Source organism: Plecotus auritus (genome assembly GCF_963455305.1).
Source record: "Plecotus auritus genome assembly, chromosome: 7".
In the NCBI taxonomy this organism is placed as follows: domain Eukaryota; kingdom Metazoa; phylum Chordata; class Mammalia; order Chiroptera; family Vespertilionidae; genus Plecotus; species Plecotus auritus.
The window spans coordinates 61,129,017-61,145,281 of record NC_137774.1 but is presented as its reverse complement, the minus strand read 5'-3'; the positions used below and the strand labels follow the sequence as shown (position 1 = coordinate 61,145,281).

Here is a 16,265-nt window from a genome sequence, read left to right as displayed (position 1 = left end):
AGAGAGAGACAGACATATTCCCAACAGGAATGCAGGCATTGGTCTATGACATAACGTAATCAATGCATTTGTAAACTCTACTGGAACACACTGTCTAAATCAGTCTACATTTAGTGAAACCTCTAGTAAAGTGTTTGAAAATTCTTATAATGAATTCCTGCCTCGTTGGATTTCAGCAAACTCCTTCTGCCACAGATTAAACGATACACTTACTAATTATGTAATGAATGTTCCAGCACGCTCCCCAAGGAAATGGCATTGTATTATAGTATCTCACAGAAGATAACACCATTCCGCATCCTAGGCTCACCTGTGTATTTCTTTAATGCATTACCATATTATAAGATATAATCAATGTATTTGTAAATGTTACTGGCATATTTGTATAGAACAGTCTATTAGTATTTCCATGAGCAATGCATTGTGTAAAATCTGTAGTGAAGTGTTTGATGACCTGGGAATACCAGGTGCTGTGGATTTTTTAGCCCCCAGACCCTTGCCTGCCCTCCACAGGCACACAAGCCCACAAGTCTAGAGGTTGGATCCAGGGTGCCATGTCTCTTATTCCCACAGATTTTTCCTCACCCCAGATTTCCTGGGGCCAACCCTTGGAAACTGCAGAGTGCTGCAGGGCACCAAGCCCACCCCCTTCCTGGCAAACACCCACTGCCCCCAAACCCCCACCCCCACCCCCACCCAGGGGAGTGGCACTGCCTCTCTCCTCTTCCCTTGGAGGTTTGCAGGGAACCCTGGGCTACTCTGGGAACCGTGCTCCAGTGGGGCACCATCTGACGGGCATCCCCAGTCAGGAAAAAGTGGCTATCACCTTACAGAGGGCATCACTCAATTGGAGGAGGGTGTCTGACTCCACAGGCCTGGGTGAAAGCCCCAAGCATCCCAAAACAGGGGCACAGAGTGAATCCCCAATGCTCCGGAAGGAGGAACCCCCCCAACCTGCTTAGGGAACTCATGCCTCAGACTGACAGCCAGTGCTGCCACTTACCTCCACTATCCTTGGGGGCTCCATCCTGCCAAGTTAGGGAGAGCAACCACTTTAGCCCTACCCAGGGAATCCCACCTACAAAGGACATGCCCTCCTGCACCTTTTGGAAGCCCAGAAGGTGGCCTAGTGGCAGATAAAGAGCTCAGAGAGAGACCCGGTCCAGGGAAGGGGGCAGAGGGTGGGGGGAGCACCAGCTCCCCTAGAAGCCAAGGGATGAGGGGCCTGGAGGCCAGGCATCGGCTCTTGGGGCTTCTGGAGGCCACCTCCAGCCTCTTAGACCATACCATCCTGAATGCATCTGATCTGATCTCAGAAGCTAAGTAGGGTTGGGCCTGTTAGGGTCACTGAAGGAGGAATGCATGAGGCCAAAAGTGGTAAGGGATTATAAATTTATTAGGTCACTTGGAAAAGCAGATGGGCTGAGCCCCCAAATGGCACCAGCACCCAGGGGAAGGGAGTCAGAGATTTTAAAGGACTCTAGGTGGGCTTTTTCTGGGCTGAGAAGTGTCTGGATCCTGGGAAGGTCCGGAGGGAGAGGATAATGGTCCTAGCAAGTGGAATGTGGTCTTAGCAAGTGGGATGTGGTCGAAGGGAAAGGGAATGTCCATTGTGAAGTGGCCTAACGGTCAGTTCCCAGGGGAGGGGTATGGATTCAATCATTTGATCACACCTAACAACCCAGCCTTTTTGTTTGATGGCACAGGGATGGAGATCACATTGAGAGGGTTACCTTGAAACACAGGTAGATAGGGCAGGGTCCAGTGGGAAACAAAGGCAGGTGGGACATAGGCAGAGGCAGACACGGCAGTTTGAGCAGCCTAATCACAGGAACCGACCAAGCAGAAACAATAAAGTGTTTCTGGACTCAAAGTGGGAGGCATGGGAAACCAAGGGAGGACCTGCAGCAACGAGGTGTACGAACATACAGAAACAGAGAAAGTTCAGCACAGGAAGAGAGAGAACACAGAAACCGAGAGTTCAGCACAGGGACAGAGAGAGAACACACAGAAACAGGGAGAGTTCAGTACAGGGACAGAGAGAGAACACAGAGAAAAAGGGAGAGTTCAGTACAGGGACAGAGAGAGAACACACAGAAACAGGGAGAGTTCAGTACAGGGACAGAGAGAACACACAGAAACAGGGAGAGTTCAGTACAGGGACAGAGAGAGAACACACAGAAACAGGGGGAGTTCAGCACAGGGACAGAGAGAGAACACACAGAAACGGGGAGAGTTCAGTACAGGGACAGAGAGAGAACACAGAAACTGGGCAAGAACAATAGAAGGAATCAATCAGTTGACACGGATAGGTATAGAAGCAAGCTTGTAGCAAGTATATACCCCTGGACTACAAGGCTGTAGAGGAGCAGCCAATTATTGGGCCTCCCTCCTCATGATGGGAGTCTGAATCTGCTTGTAATAAAATTTCCACACTTTTGTTTAAATCTTCTGGTTCTCGGAGCTCATTCTTTGGCATCGCAAGGCACCACCTCGGGAAAAACCCTCGGCTCACCTTTCTGGTTATCAATATCTTCTTTAATTATTTCCTGCTTAGATGGGATGTCGAGATCATAAGGGGATGGACTTTGATTGTAGTCGACTGGCACAGTCTATAGATTCCTCATAGTTTGGAGTGAGGGGTTGTAGCAGCATGATTTCTCCAAGAGACTGGTTCGTGAAGTCTCAAAAGCGGTTCTGTTGAGTGACTTGGGAGGTAAAAGCTGGTACTGAGGCCACCACAGCATCACTTGTCTGGTTTTGCTGCTTTTCTGGGCCTGGAGCTGAAATATAACTGAGGCCCAGATGTTATCTTTAGGGAGGAAAAGATCAAGGGTCTAAGTTGCCTGACTAGTGATATAAAAGGGGAGGCTAGTTTACCCTGGGAGGCAAGGTACCTGTTTTTCCAGTTTTGTCCCTTGCTAGGCATCCCAAGTTTTCTGACCTAGTGAGTTTCTATACCTGTACCTGGCCCATCGTCCTTGCTCTGGGGGTCTCAGGGTCTACATCCCCCCCTCAATGATTTTTGGCTCTGAATTCTCTCTGATGAAAGGGGATGACATTTCCCTTCAGAGCCAAAACCCTTGCTCTATCAGAAGGAGGATGAGGCCTGGGCACAAAAGGAGGTTGTGATGGTGTCCAGGGGTGTTATTTCCTGAGTACAAGTAGGGTTTGTAACCTGGTAGAGACAAACTGTTTTATAAATTTTAGTATTACTGAAACAATTTAGACCAACAAGAATCATGACAAATAGTTAGGTGGAAGGAAAGAGACATTAGTTTGGAGGGTTGTAGTCTAATATACCAAAATGAGGTGTATTCTCTTAGCTTCATTTGTCCCTGGGTGTGGTCAGCAAATAGCACTAATTGGATTTCTGCTGTCTATCTCCCTGAGTACATTGATGTATGCTATTTACTCTCTGGCTGGGGAGGAATAGTGCAAATTATTTACTCTTAATTGTCCTTGGTATAGGGAAGATAGGATTTACTAGATAGCTGCAAACTGCGGTTTAACTATCTCAGTTTCCCTATCCTGCTTGTCCTGGCTTACTGGCCTGTGTCATTTACACTGAGTGGCCAGATTATTATGATCTCTGAACACATAATAATCTGGCCACTCAGTGTATATCCTATATAATAAAAGGCTAATATGCAAATTGTCCCCTCGACCAGGAGTTCGACCAGCAGGCAGGCCGGCCTACTGCCCATGTCCCCTCCCCCTGGCCAGGCTGGCTGGACCCCACCCATGCACGAATTCATGCACCAGGCCTCTAATACACACACACACACACACACACACACACACACACACACACACTGAGTGGCCAGATTATTATGCGTTCAGAGATCATAATAATCTGGCCACTCAGTGTATATAACTTCCTTTTAACACTTCTCCCTATAAACCTTCTATAACTTTCACAGACCTTTTTACAATTTTCACAAGTCTTCTTACAACTTCATGAACCTTCTTACAATTTTAAATCACTTTCTTTTTCGTTCAAAATGCATGTCCATGCCTCAGGCCTTCTATTAGTAAAACTATACAATTTCTTTCCAATTTAATTAGAATTGTTAACTCTTAGAAACCTTAATTTTCCAGTGATAATCAAAAAAGTAAGTAACCAGCATTTAACCAAAAAGTAAACAATTAGCACTTCTTAGATTGACATTTATGAACACTCTCACTTTCAAAAAACACACCTTCAACAAAGCACAAGACATTACATTAACAGTTCCAAATCTACTTTATAGATTTTCTGTAACAAAAGTTAGAGGAAGGGACAGTCATGCAGGAGATAAAGCATTTATGGTCCAAGGTAATGGCTCATCTTTGTGGGGTGAGAGTGAAACTGAGGTAGGTGACTGTGGTTCAGGACAACTGGGCTTTATAAGGGGATGAGTGGTAGAACAAGAAAAGAGCGGATAAAGGGGGTGTCTAGTTAGATGCAGTATAGAAGTGAGGTGGCTAATGGCTGTGAGACTACCTGTCATCCCCCATAATAGAGGCTGAGGAGGGGACAAGGGTCCCAGCCAATTTGGGGAAGGCAAAATAAGTGGCCCCAGTGTCAATTACAAAGGAGATCGGCTTATCTGCCACAATTGTTACACAAGGCTCTATCTTGGTGATGTAAGTCTGTGGGGCCTTGTCAGGTCTGGGCAGCCTCAGTCTTTGGTGGACAGTCCCAGGTGGTCTGGGAGCCCTGAACCAGATCCAGAGGTTTGGGCAGGACTTGGCCCAGTGTCATTCCTTACTGCATGTGAAGCATGGGCCCAGAGGAGGCTTAGCCCCTGACTTACCCTTGGTTGGAGGTCTGGCACTTCATTTGGGGTTCATGAGAGTGGTGGCTAGGAGCTGAAAGGCCTCCTTTCGGGCCTCAGCCTTGGCCTAATGTCACCTTTGTTTTTGAATTTGTGTCTCCACATCTCTTTATTAAAGACCTTAAAGGCCAGGTTAAGGAGGTCTTTTTGAGGGGTTTGTGGACCTGTGTCTATATTTCAAAGTTTATGGTGTATGTCAGGGGTTGATTAGGATATAAAATGGGTGTTCAGAAGAAGAATTCTCTCTGGGGAGGTGGGGTTTAAGGGCTATATTGGGAATATTGCTGAAAGCCCTTTGTGAGGAAGGAGAGGAAGAGAGCTGGGTTTTCCTCAGGGCCTTGAAAGATCTCGTTAAGTTGATCATAGTTGTCTGCCTATGGGCAGCTTTTTTGAGTCCAGCAATGAAGTAGATGATCATATGGCTACGGAGCCGGCACCCTGGAGAATTGACCTGATAGTCCCACCTCAGGTCAGTTCGAGGAACTGCGTCAGTGCCAACCGAGTTAGCCACCATGTCCTGTCTGTGGAGGGCCAACATGGAGTGGCCAGAATGCAGTCTGATTTCTAGTGGTCTTCCCTTCCACACCTTGGGCAGGGCTCAGGTAGGGGGGTCTTGGGTTTGGGCAGGACTTGGCCAGATGTGCTCCTTCTCCTCTGTGGTGAGAGAGGAGGACTGGATGACAGATGACATGCCAGGTAGGTCATAGAACTTGGCTCAGGTACTCAAATTCCTTGGTAAAAGATTCCTCAATAAGTGTGAGGTTGGACAGGGAAAATGGGATGTGTACCTGGACAATACCCTTGGCCGTGGCCACCTCTTGGAAGGGAAGGACGAGGGCTGGAGCCTGGGTTGCCTGGGAACGAGTAAGAGGGGGGCTCAATAAGGAGGGGGTGGATGAAGAGGTGGAGTCTGAAGATAGAGGGGCAGTCGGAGGGACATAAGAAGGTGAGTTCGGGGGACTCATAGGGGAATGAAGAATCGAATAATCTGAAGGGTCAAGGTAGGACAGATCAGAGGCCTCTGAGTCAGCAATGGGAAGGAGAGGTCCCCAATCCAACATCCTCTTTAGCTGGTTTGGGTGGGCCCGTAAGGGAGGGAGGCCAAATCGAGGCCAGCAATCGAGTCACCTGAGGAGGATTCGGCGATAAACCCAGGTCGAGCTGAAGCTGCCTACTGCTCTCAGAGTAGCAAACTTGGGGTGACTGCAGCCAGGGTGATGGCTCCCCTTCCCTGTGGAATCCTCCTGGGTTTTTGCACCAAATGTTAGGGCCGCCGAAGGAGCAACACATGAGGCCAAAAGGAGTAAAGAATTACACATTTATTGTTAAATCTGCTAGCAGAAGGCTTGAGACCAAAATGGCACCAGAGGGCAGAGTAGGGAGAGTGGGATATTTATGTCCTTGTAAGGGTCAGTCAGAGTAACAGGTTAGACCAGGTGCAGGTGGGGACCAGGTGCAGGTGGGGGCTGGGTGCAGGTGGTCCACTGGAAACTGGGTGAGGCAGCTTACTGGAAACTGAAGGCCGTTAATCATAAAATCTATAATGAGAATAACAGGTGTAGAGAGCGCCTGGGAAGGCACATGGGCATTCTTCCTTAATAATTGTCAGCTGAACCCAAGGCAACAGGCAAAGCCGTGTCTTGGTTACACATCTTACCAAAAAGGCAGATGTGTTCTCAGCACTGACTCTTATCTTTGCCCAGGTGTCGGGAAGTGGGTTTTGATATGTAAATCCAGTCAAGCACCAGGAATGAATAGGACTGACTCGGGCCTACTCAAGAATGCAAATAATCTCGTTTGTCTTGACTTTTGGTGAAACTTCCTGGTATTTGGGGGTATAAAATAAACACGCTGCATCCGCTCTGGGTCACTGTCTCTCCCTCAGAAGAGGACGGTGGTCCCACCCGGTCCCAGCTTTTTCCTTCCATTTTGTGTCTTGTCTCTTTCTTTCATATTTCTCAATCACTAGCCGCTTCTACTCAAAGAACCGGATCATCTCTCTTTCCGTGCTGGATGCAGAAAAGAGAGACCCCACCATAAACAGGAAAATTGCCAGGAGGGACAAGAGCCCCAAGCAGGGCATAATGGGGCAAAAGAAAATGCCTAATGTGAGTCCTCATGAGTATTGCTTCAAGCTTCCTCCTAGCCAAGTCCTATTCATCCCTCTACACCAGTTAGGACCACCCACACCTTCTTGGTAAATTTATGCTCTTAGGTTTATTACCTCTATATAACTCAGAAATTAAGTTAGTTTTTATATTTTTTTTCTTTAGTTTAAATCATTAGTCTTTGCTAAGGAGGACTTGGTGTCTCTCCTATCTAAAATGAATGAAATGGAAATAAACCTAAAAGTAGATGAGGGAAGGGGGAGGATTATATGGTATGGAAACTAGGGGTGGGTATTTTTGGGAGACAGTTCTTCATAGGTCTCTTACATCTCTGCATTACTTGCAAGCAGAAGACTAACTTTCAGGCTATTTTTAGAAGGATTATTGTAGATCAAATGGCCTTTGACAAGAGGCCAAAGGGAAGATTTACTTAATGTTCAATATAGTCAGAATGTTTCTTTCTAGAGCAAAGCTCGGATAGGTTTACTTACGGCCCATTATAAAAGATTCAGGTTTATAAGCTCATGGTTCCTCTCTTATAACACAACCCACTGAACTTACAGGCATTATGTAGCTTTCTTTGTGTTGTCTTGTGAAAATTAGAGATTGGGGAACTGGCACAAATATGATCTCTTACTACTGCTATTACTGTGAGTAATAAAGTCCCGTGTGTTTGACGCAGAATTCCAATGTCCTCTGCCAGTGTTCCTGAACCTTTGGTAAGCTAATTTGATAACTTGCAAGTAGAATAAGATCTCAGGCCCTTCACAGTTCAATCTTGACAAGGGGTCACTTATCTTCATCTCCAAAGATTTCAAACTTTCTTTTTGGGGTGTTCAATTTCTCTACACACATACACAGAGAGGGGGCATGAGAAAATGTGGGGAGAGGGAGAAGAAGAGGAGGGGGAGGAGGAGGAGGAAAAATAAAAAGAAGAGATGAGAAAGGTACCTCTATGTACTTAGTTGCAGGCAGCAGTTTAAGAAATAAATAAAGGTCACTTATTGGAACTGAATTTTATAGCAGCTTTACTTCTTGATCACTTTCCATTTTATCAACATTAGCAATGGCCAGGAAGACTTGTTCCAGTGTTATCTGACTGATAGAATAGTCTTCTAAATTGAATAGCACTTTAGCTTTTTCCAAAATATTAAACACCTTTAACAGAAAAAATGGTGGTGTTATCATTGCAATATCCCCAGATGAACCTTTTCCTCACCCAATCACCCCCAACTCCTGCTAGGTTTATACTTATAGGCAAAAAAATATAGAAGGGGGAAATTAGAAAGTAGAAGGAAAAGATGGTTGGAAAACAGAGAGAACAGGAGGCAGTTCTCCATCTTATTCTGGTAGGTATGGAATAATAGAATTTAGGTCAGAAGTCTCAGTCCTACCACAGAGGACACTGAAAAGTAAGTTAGATTCTCCTTCTCTGGCAATGCCAGTCCCCATTCCGCAGGCCTGAACTTTCACACTCCCTGCCAGTCCTCTATTAACATGCAATGTCATATTGGTATGATTTCCATAATCACCTTTCCCCAGCAGATTTCCTTTCTGGGAATGTGGTAGTAAATAATTCCTCGATACTCCTGGTTTACAATGTTACCTAAGAAAGATTTGAAAGGTAAATAACAGGGAGGGCTCCGTATTTGATGTTTTACAACATTCCCCAATAATTCCCATTCCAATTGTCCAACCAGTGGAAGAGATATCACATGCAATTAATACACAAGATAACAATTCCAAAGCCCTTTCTTTTTAGCATATGTTAAGTATATATTAAATGTTTCAATAGCTTTACATCCATGTGATGAAATATGGCTTTTGTGCCTGTAGTTAGTAAAAATTGCAGTTGGGGTAATCACTTTTAGGCACTGAAAAACTGAGCTCACATGCTCACTTTGCCAAGCCTGATGTATATGAATCCTAATTTTGTGTAGAACTGTTTCTAGACATTGTCCTGAAACTATACTCATAAAATTGTGGTGTGGTTTCTTTTTCCCAGTTGTGTGTGTGTGTGTGTGAGTGTGTGAGTGCGTGTGTGTGTTAGGATCTCTATGTGGAGAGCGGCTACAGTGTTTGGACAGGTTCAAGCCTTGGACTAATGAGAGGGCACGGTCCTCTCATGGCAAAGCCACGTGCAAGTTCCAGCTTGGAGGACAAAGGCCTTCCAGCACAATTATAGGCAAAGGCTATGGCTGTAAGCTTGACCTTATGGCCCGAACATGTGGTCCCAGATGGCTGAGTGATGTGGGCTTGATAGAGTTCAGGTGCATGTAATTAAGTAGATTAGAACATTAACATCTTGACCACGCCCTTACTTTATCTCGTGGAATCTGCCTATAGAATAAAGACTTGTCTTGCAGGCGCGGTCGCTGTCTCTACTTCAGAGAAGCAGAATCCCGCCAAGACCCAGCTTTCATTCTCTTGTCTGTCTTTTCTAAATCCTTCACTGCCCCCCCTCAGGTTCACCCTTGGCTGTGCTGGCATGGCACATGTGGTGCCCAACATGGGGCCTGAGTACGGGGAACTACAATTGGGAGGTGAAAGGAGGCTCCAGTAAGATGTGCACAGAAAGTAAAAGTAGAAAAGTAAAGCAAAAGTAAGGTAAGAAGCTGAGGTTTGGTAGTAGCTCGGTGTAAAACATGGGAAATTCAGGGTCCCAGGAAGGGATCCCTAAAAACAATGCGTAGTGAAGCATTTTTAAATTTCTTAAGGAGAAATAAGTAGAAAAATAAATAAGCAATAAGAGAAAATAAGCGGTAGGAAATAAGCGGTAGAAAATAGAATATAGAAAATAGGATAAAGATAGATATAGATAAGTGGAAAAGGAGACGTAGAGGATAGTACAGGTAAAATTTTGGTAACTTGTTTGCTCATAGGCACTGGACCTCATGTTTTTTTTTTTTTTATTAAGGTATTATATGTGTACATATCTTACCATTGCCCCCCCCCACTCCACTCCCATACATGCCCTCACCCCTCAATGTTTTGCACCCATTGGTTACTCTTATATGCATGCATATAAGTCCTTCAGTTGATCTCTTATTTCCCCCACCTCTCCCTAACCTTACCGCTGTAATTTGACAGTCTGTTTGATGCTTTACTGCCTCTGTATCTATCTTTTTGTTCATCAGTTTATAATGTTTTTCATTATCCCCAAATGAGTGAGATCATGTGGTATTTTTCTTTCATTGACTGGCTTATTTCACTTAGCATAATGTTCTCTAATTCCATCCAGGTGCCTACAAATGGTAGTAATTCCTTCTTTTTTATGGCAGCATAGTATTCCATTGTGTAGATGTACCACAGTTTTCTGATCCAGTCATCTGCTGACGGGCACTTAGGCTGTTTCCAAATCTTAGCTATTGTAAATTGTGCTGCTATGAACATAGGGGTGAATATATCCTTTCTGATTGGTGTTTCTAGTTTCTTGGGATATATTCCTAGGAGTGGGATTACTGGGTCAAATGGGAGTTCCATTTTCAGTTTTTTGAGGAAACTCCATACTGTTCTCCACAGTGGCTGCACCAGTCTGCATTCCCACCAGCAGTGCACGAGGGTTCCTTTTTCTCCGCATCCTCGCCAACACTTGTCGTTTGTTGATATGTTGATGATAGCCATTCTGACAGGTGTGAGATGGTATCTCATTGTCGTTTTGATTTGCATCTCTGGGATAATTAGTGACTTTGAGCATGTTTTCATGTGTCTCTTGGCCTTCCTTCTGTCTTCTTTCAAAAAGATTCTATTTAGGTCCGTTGCCCATATTTTTATTGGATCATTTATCTTCCTTTTATTAAGTTGTATAAGCTGCCTGTAGATGTTGGAGATTAAACCTTTATCAGTGATAGCATTTGCAAATATGTTCTCCCATACAGTGGGGTTTCTTGTTGTTTTGTTGATGGTTTCTTTTGCTGTGCAAAAGCTTTTTATTTTGATGTAGTCCCATTTGTTTATTTTCTCTTTGGCTTCCATTGCCCTAGGGGCAGTATCAGTGAATAAGTTCTTTTGGCATATGTCTGAGATTTTGCTGCCTGTGGATTCCTCTAGTATTTTTATGGTTTCCCGTCTTATATTTAAGTCCTGTAACCATTTTGAGTTTATTTTTGTGTATGGTGTAAGTTGGTGATCTAGTTTCATTTTTTTGCATGTATCTGTCCAATTTTCCCAACACCATTTATTGAAGAGACTGTCTTGACTCCATTGTATGCTCATGCCTCCTTTGTCAAATATTAATTGCGCATATTGGTTTGGGTCGATATCTGGATTCTCTGTTCTATTCCATTGATCAATATGTCTGTTCTTGTGCCAGTACCAGGCTGTTTTGAGGACACTGGCTTTGTAATACAGCTTGAAATCTGGTATTAAGATCCCTCCTACTTTATTCTCCTCTCTCAGGATTGCTGTGGCTATTCGGGGTCTTTTTTTATTCCAGATGAATTTTTGGAGAGTTCTTTCTAGGTCTGTGAAATATGCCATTGGTATTTTATTTTATTTATTTATTTTTTTTTTCTTTTCAAATTTTTATTAAGGTATTATATGTGTACATATCTTACCATTGCCCCCCACCCCCACCCCACTCCCATACATGCCCTCACCCCCCAATGTTTTGCATCCGTTGGTTACTCTTATATACATGCATATAAGTCCTTCGGTTGATCTCTTATTTCCCCCACCTCTCCCTAACCTTACCCCTGTAATTTGACAGTCTGTTTGATGCTTTACTGCCTCTGTAACTATCTTTTTGTTCATCAGTTTATAATGTTTTTCATTATCCCCAAATGAGTGGGATCATGTGGTATTTTTCTTTCATTGACTGGCTTATTTCACTTAGCATAATGTTCTCTAATTCCATCCAAGTGCCTACAAATGGTAGTAATTCCTTCTTTTTTACGGCAGCATAGTATTCCATTGTGTAGATGTACCATAGTTTTCTGATCCAGTCATCTGCTGATGGGCACCTAGGCTGTTTCCAAATCTTAGCTATTGTAAATTGTGCTGCTATGAACATAGGGGTGCATATATCCTTTCTGATTGGTGTTTCTGGTTTCTTAGGATATATTCCTAGGAGTGGGATTACTGGGTCAAATGGGAGTTCCATTTTCAGTTTTTTGAGGAAACTCCATACTGTTCTCCACAGTGGCTGCACCAGTCTGCATTCCCACCAGCAGTGCACGAGGGTTCCTTTTTCTCCGCATCCTCGCCAACACTTGTCGTTTGTTGATTTGTTGATGATAGCCATTCTGACAGGTGTGAGATGGTATCGCATTGTTGTTTTGATTTGCATCTCTCGGATAATTAGTGACTTTGAGCATGTTTTCATGTGTCTCTTGGCCTTCCTTCTGTCTTCTTTCGAAAAGATTCTATTTAGGTCCGTTGCCCATTTTTTTATTGGATCCTTTATCTTCCTTTTATTAAGTTGTATAAGCTGCCTGTAGATGTTGGAAATTAAACCTTTATCAGTGATACCATTTGCAAATATGTTCTCCCATACAGTGGGGTTTCTTGTTGTTTTGTTGATGGTTTCTTTTGCTGTGCAAAAGCTTTTTATTTTGATGTAGTCCCATTTGTTTATTTTCTGTTTGGCTTCCATTGCCCTAGGGGCAGTATCACTGAAAAAGTTCTTTTGGCATATGTCTGAGATTTTGCTGCCTGTGGATTCCTCTAGTATTTTTATGGTTTCCCGTCTTATATTTAAGTCCTGTACCCATTTTGAGTTTATTTTTGTGTATGGTGTAAGTTGGTGATCTAGTTTCATTTTTTTGCATGTATCTGTCCAATTTTCCCAACACCATTTATTGAAGAGACTGTCTTGACTCCATTGTATGCTCATGCCTCCTTTGTCAAATATTAATTGCGCATATTGGTTTGGGTCGATATCTGGATTCTCTGTTCTATTCCATTGATCAATATGTCTGTTCTTGTGCCAGTACCAGGCTGTTTTGAGGACACTGGCTTTGTAATACAGCTTGAAATCTGGTATTAAGATCCCTCCTACTTTATTCTCCTCTCTCAGGATTGCTGTGGCTATTCGGGGTCTTTTTTTATTCCAGATGAATTTTTGGAGAGTTCTTTCTAGGTCTGTGAAATATGCCATTGGTATTTTAATGGGGAGTGCATTGAATCTATAGATTGCTTTGGGTAGTATGGACATTTTAATGATGTTGATTCTACCAATCCATGAATATGGTATGTTCTTCAATCTGTTTACATCTTCCTCTATCTCTTTTTTCAGTGTCCTGTAGTTTTCCGTGTATAGGTCTTTTACCTCCTTGGTTAGGTTTATTCCTAAGTATCTTAATTTTTTTGGTGCGATGGAAAATGGGATTGCTTTTTTAGTCTCTCTTTCTGTAAGTTCACTGTTGGTGTATAGAAATGCCATAGATTTCTTGGCATTAATTTTGTATCCTGCTACATTGCCGAATTCATTTATTAAGTCTGTTATTTTTTTGATGGAGTCTTTCGGGTTTTCTATGTACAATATCATGTCATCTGCAAATAAGGACAGCTTTACTTCTTCTTTTCCAATTTGGATGCTTTTATTTCTTCTTCTTGTCTTATTGCAGTGGCTAATACTTCCAGTACTATGTCAAACAGGAGTGGTGGGAGTGGGCATCCCTGTCTTGTTCCTGTTCTTAGGGGAAATGGTTTTAGTTTTTGCCATTGAGTATGATGTTAGCTGTGGGTTTATCATATATAGCTTTTATTATGTTGAGGTATGATCCTTCTATTCCCACCTTGTTGAGAGTTTTTATCAAGAAAGGGTGTTGGATTTTGTCAAATGCTTTTTCTACATCAATTGATTTGACTATGTGATTTTTATCTCTCAATTTGTTTATGTGATGTATCACATTTATTGATTTGCGAATATTATACCATCCTTGCATTCCTGGGATAAACCCTACTTGGTCATGGTGTATGATCTTTCTGATGTACTGCTAGATCCAATTTGCTAGAATTTTGTTGAGGATTTTGGCATCTACATTCATGAGGGATATTGGCCTGTAATTCTCCTTCATTGTGTTGTCTTTATCTGTTTTGGTATTAGGGTGATGCTGGCTTCATAGAAGGAGCTTGGAAGTGTTCCTTCCTCTTGAATTTTTTGGAATAGTCTGAGGAGGATAGGTTTTAGTTCTTCCTTGAATGTTTGGTAGAACTCTCCTGTGAAGCCGTCTGGCCCCGGGCTTTTGTTTGCCGGAAGCTCTTTGATGACTGCTTCAATTTCTTCCATAGTTACTGGCATGTTGAGCTGTTTAGATTCTTCCTGATTGAGTTTTGGAAGGTTATATTTTTCTAGGAATATGTCCATTTCCTCCAGGTTGTCCAGTTTGTTGGAATAGAGTTGTTCGTAGTATTTTTTAACAATCCTTTGTATTTCGGAGGGATCTGTTGTTATTTCACCTCTTTCATTTCTGATCTTGTTTATTTGGGTCCTCTCTCTTTGCTTCTTGGTGAGCCTGGCTAGAGGTTCATCAATCTTGTTTATCCTTTCAAAGAACCAGCTCTTGGTTTTGTTGATCTTTTGTATTGTTTCTTTTGTTTCTGTGTCGTTTATCTCCACTCTGATCTTTATTATTTCCTTCCTTCTGCTTACACTGGGCTTTTCTTGTTGCTCTTTTTCTAACTCTTTGAGTTGTTGGGTTAGGTAATTTATTACCATAGTTTCTTGTTTTTTGCAGTAGGCTTGTAGAGCTATGAACTTCCCTCTCAAGACTGCTTTCGCTGTGTCCCATAGATTTTGGATTGTAGTGTTTTCATTGTCATTTGTTGCCATGATGTTTTTTATTTCTTCTTTGATCTCTCTGGTAACCCAGTCATGGTTTAATAGCATGCTGTTAAGTCTCCATGTGTTTGATTTCTTTGGGTTGTTTTTATTGTAGTTGATTTCCAGTTTTATGCCACTGTGGTCTGAGAAGATGCTTGATATGATTTCTATCTTCTTGAATTTGAAGAGACTTTGCCTATGTCCCAACATATGGTCTATCTTTGAAAATGACCCATGTGCACTTGAGAAGAATGTATATTCTGTGGCTTTGGGGTGAAATGTTCTGAAGATGTCAATTAATTCCATCTGGTCTAGTGAGTCATTTAGGATTGATGTTTCTTTGCTGATTTTTTGTTTAGAGGATTTGTCTTATGGTGATAGTGGGGTATTAAAGTCTCCTACTATGATTGTATTGGTGTCAATCTCTTCCTTGATATCCTCCAGGAGTTTTTTTTATGTATTTGGGTGCTCCTGTATTGGGTGCATATATGTTTACCAGAGTTATTTCTTTTTGTTGGATTGCTCCCTTTAGTATTATGAAGTGGCCTTCCTTATCTCTTGTTATGTCCTTCACTTTGAGATCTAATTTGTCAGATATAAGTATTGCTACCCCAGCTTTTTTTCAGTTCCATTTGCCTGGAAAACCTTTTTCCATCCCTTCACCCTCAGTCTGTGTGCGTCTTTTTTTCTGAGGTGGGTTTCTTGTAGACAGCAGATATATGGGTCGTGTTTTCTTATCCAATCTGTTACCCTATGTCTTTTGATTAGGGCATTTAATCCATTTATATTTAAAGTTATTATTGCTAGGTACTTATTTGTAGCCATTCCTATTCTTTACCCCTGTGTTCCTTCTTCGCTTCCTATTTCTTTCTTTCTTTTTTTTTTTTTTTTTTTTATAGCAGACCCTTTAGCATTTCTTGCATTGCTGGTTTGGTGGTAATAAATTCCCTTAGTCCTTTTTTTGTCTGTGAAGCTCCTGATTTCACCTTCAAATTTGATTGACAGCCTTGCTGGGTACAGTATTCTTGGATTCAGGCCCTTCCTTTGCATGACTTTGTATATTTCATTCCATTCCCTTCTGGCCTGATGAATTTCTGTTGAGAAATCAGTTGCTAGTCTGATGGGGGTTCCTTTGTATGTAACTTTCTGTCTCTCTCTTGCCGCTTTTAAGATTTTTACTTTGTCATTGGTGTTTGCCAATTTAATTATAATGTGCCTTGGCGTCAGTCTTTTGGGGTTCATTTTGCTTGGGACTCTGTGAGCTTCTTGGATTTGTATGGGTTTTTTCTTCCCTATATCAGGGTAGTTTTCTGTCATTATTTCTTCAAAGAGGTTTCCTATTCCTTGCTCAGCTTCCTTTCCTTCTGGAACCCCTATTATGCAGATGTTGTTTTGTTTTGTGTTGTCCCAAAGTTCCCTTAGGCTCTCCTTCTGCCTTTTAATTTTTTTTTCTAGAAGTTGCTCTACTTGGGTATTTTTTCCCATCTTGTCTTCTAGCTCACTGATGCGGTCCTCTGCTTCTTCTAGTCTACTCTTGATGCTTTCTATTGAGTTCTTTACAGCAGCGATGTC

At 42.5% G+C, this 16,265-nt stretch overlaps 1 protein-coding gene across 1 annotated transcript in view; it reads right to left on the bottom strand.

Moving 5' to 3' along the window:
• Positions 1-7,945: 7,945 nt before the first annotated feature.
• LOC308252652 (phospholipid-transporting ATPase ABCA3-like) overlaps positions 7,946-16,265 on the bottom strand; it is a gene marked incomplete at both ends in the record, with an annotated part of 430,835 nt that continues 422,515 nt past the window's right edge. Inside the window, 2 exons of the mRNA XM_080677417.1 lie at positions 7,946-8,086; positions 8,461-8,534. Coding sequence (XP_080533543.1) covers positions 7,946-8,086; positions 8,461-8,534 — 215 coding nt within the window. The remainder of the gene's footprint in view (positions 8,087-8,460; positions 8,535-16,265) is intronic.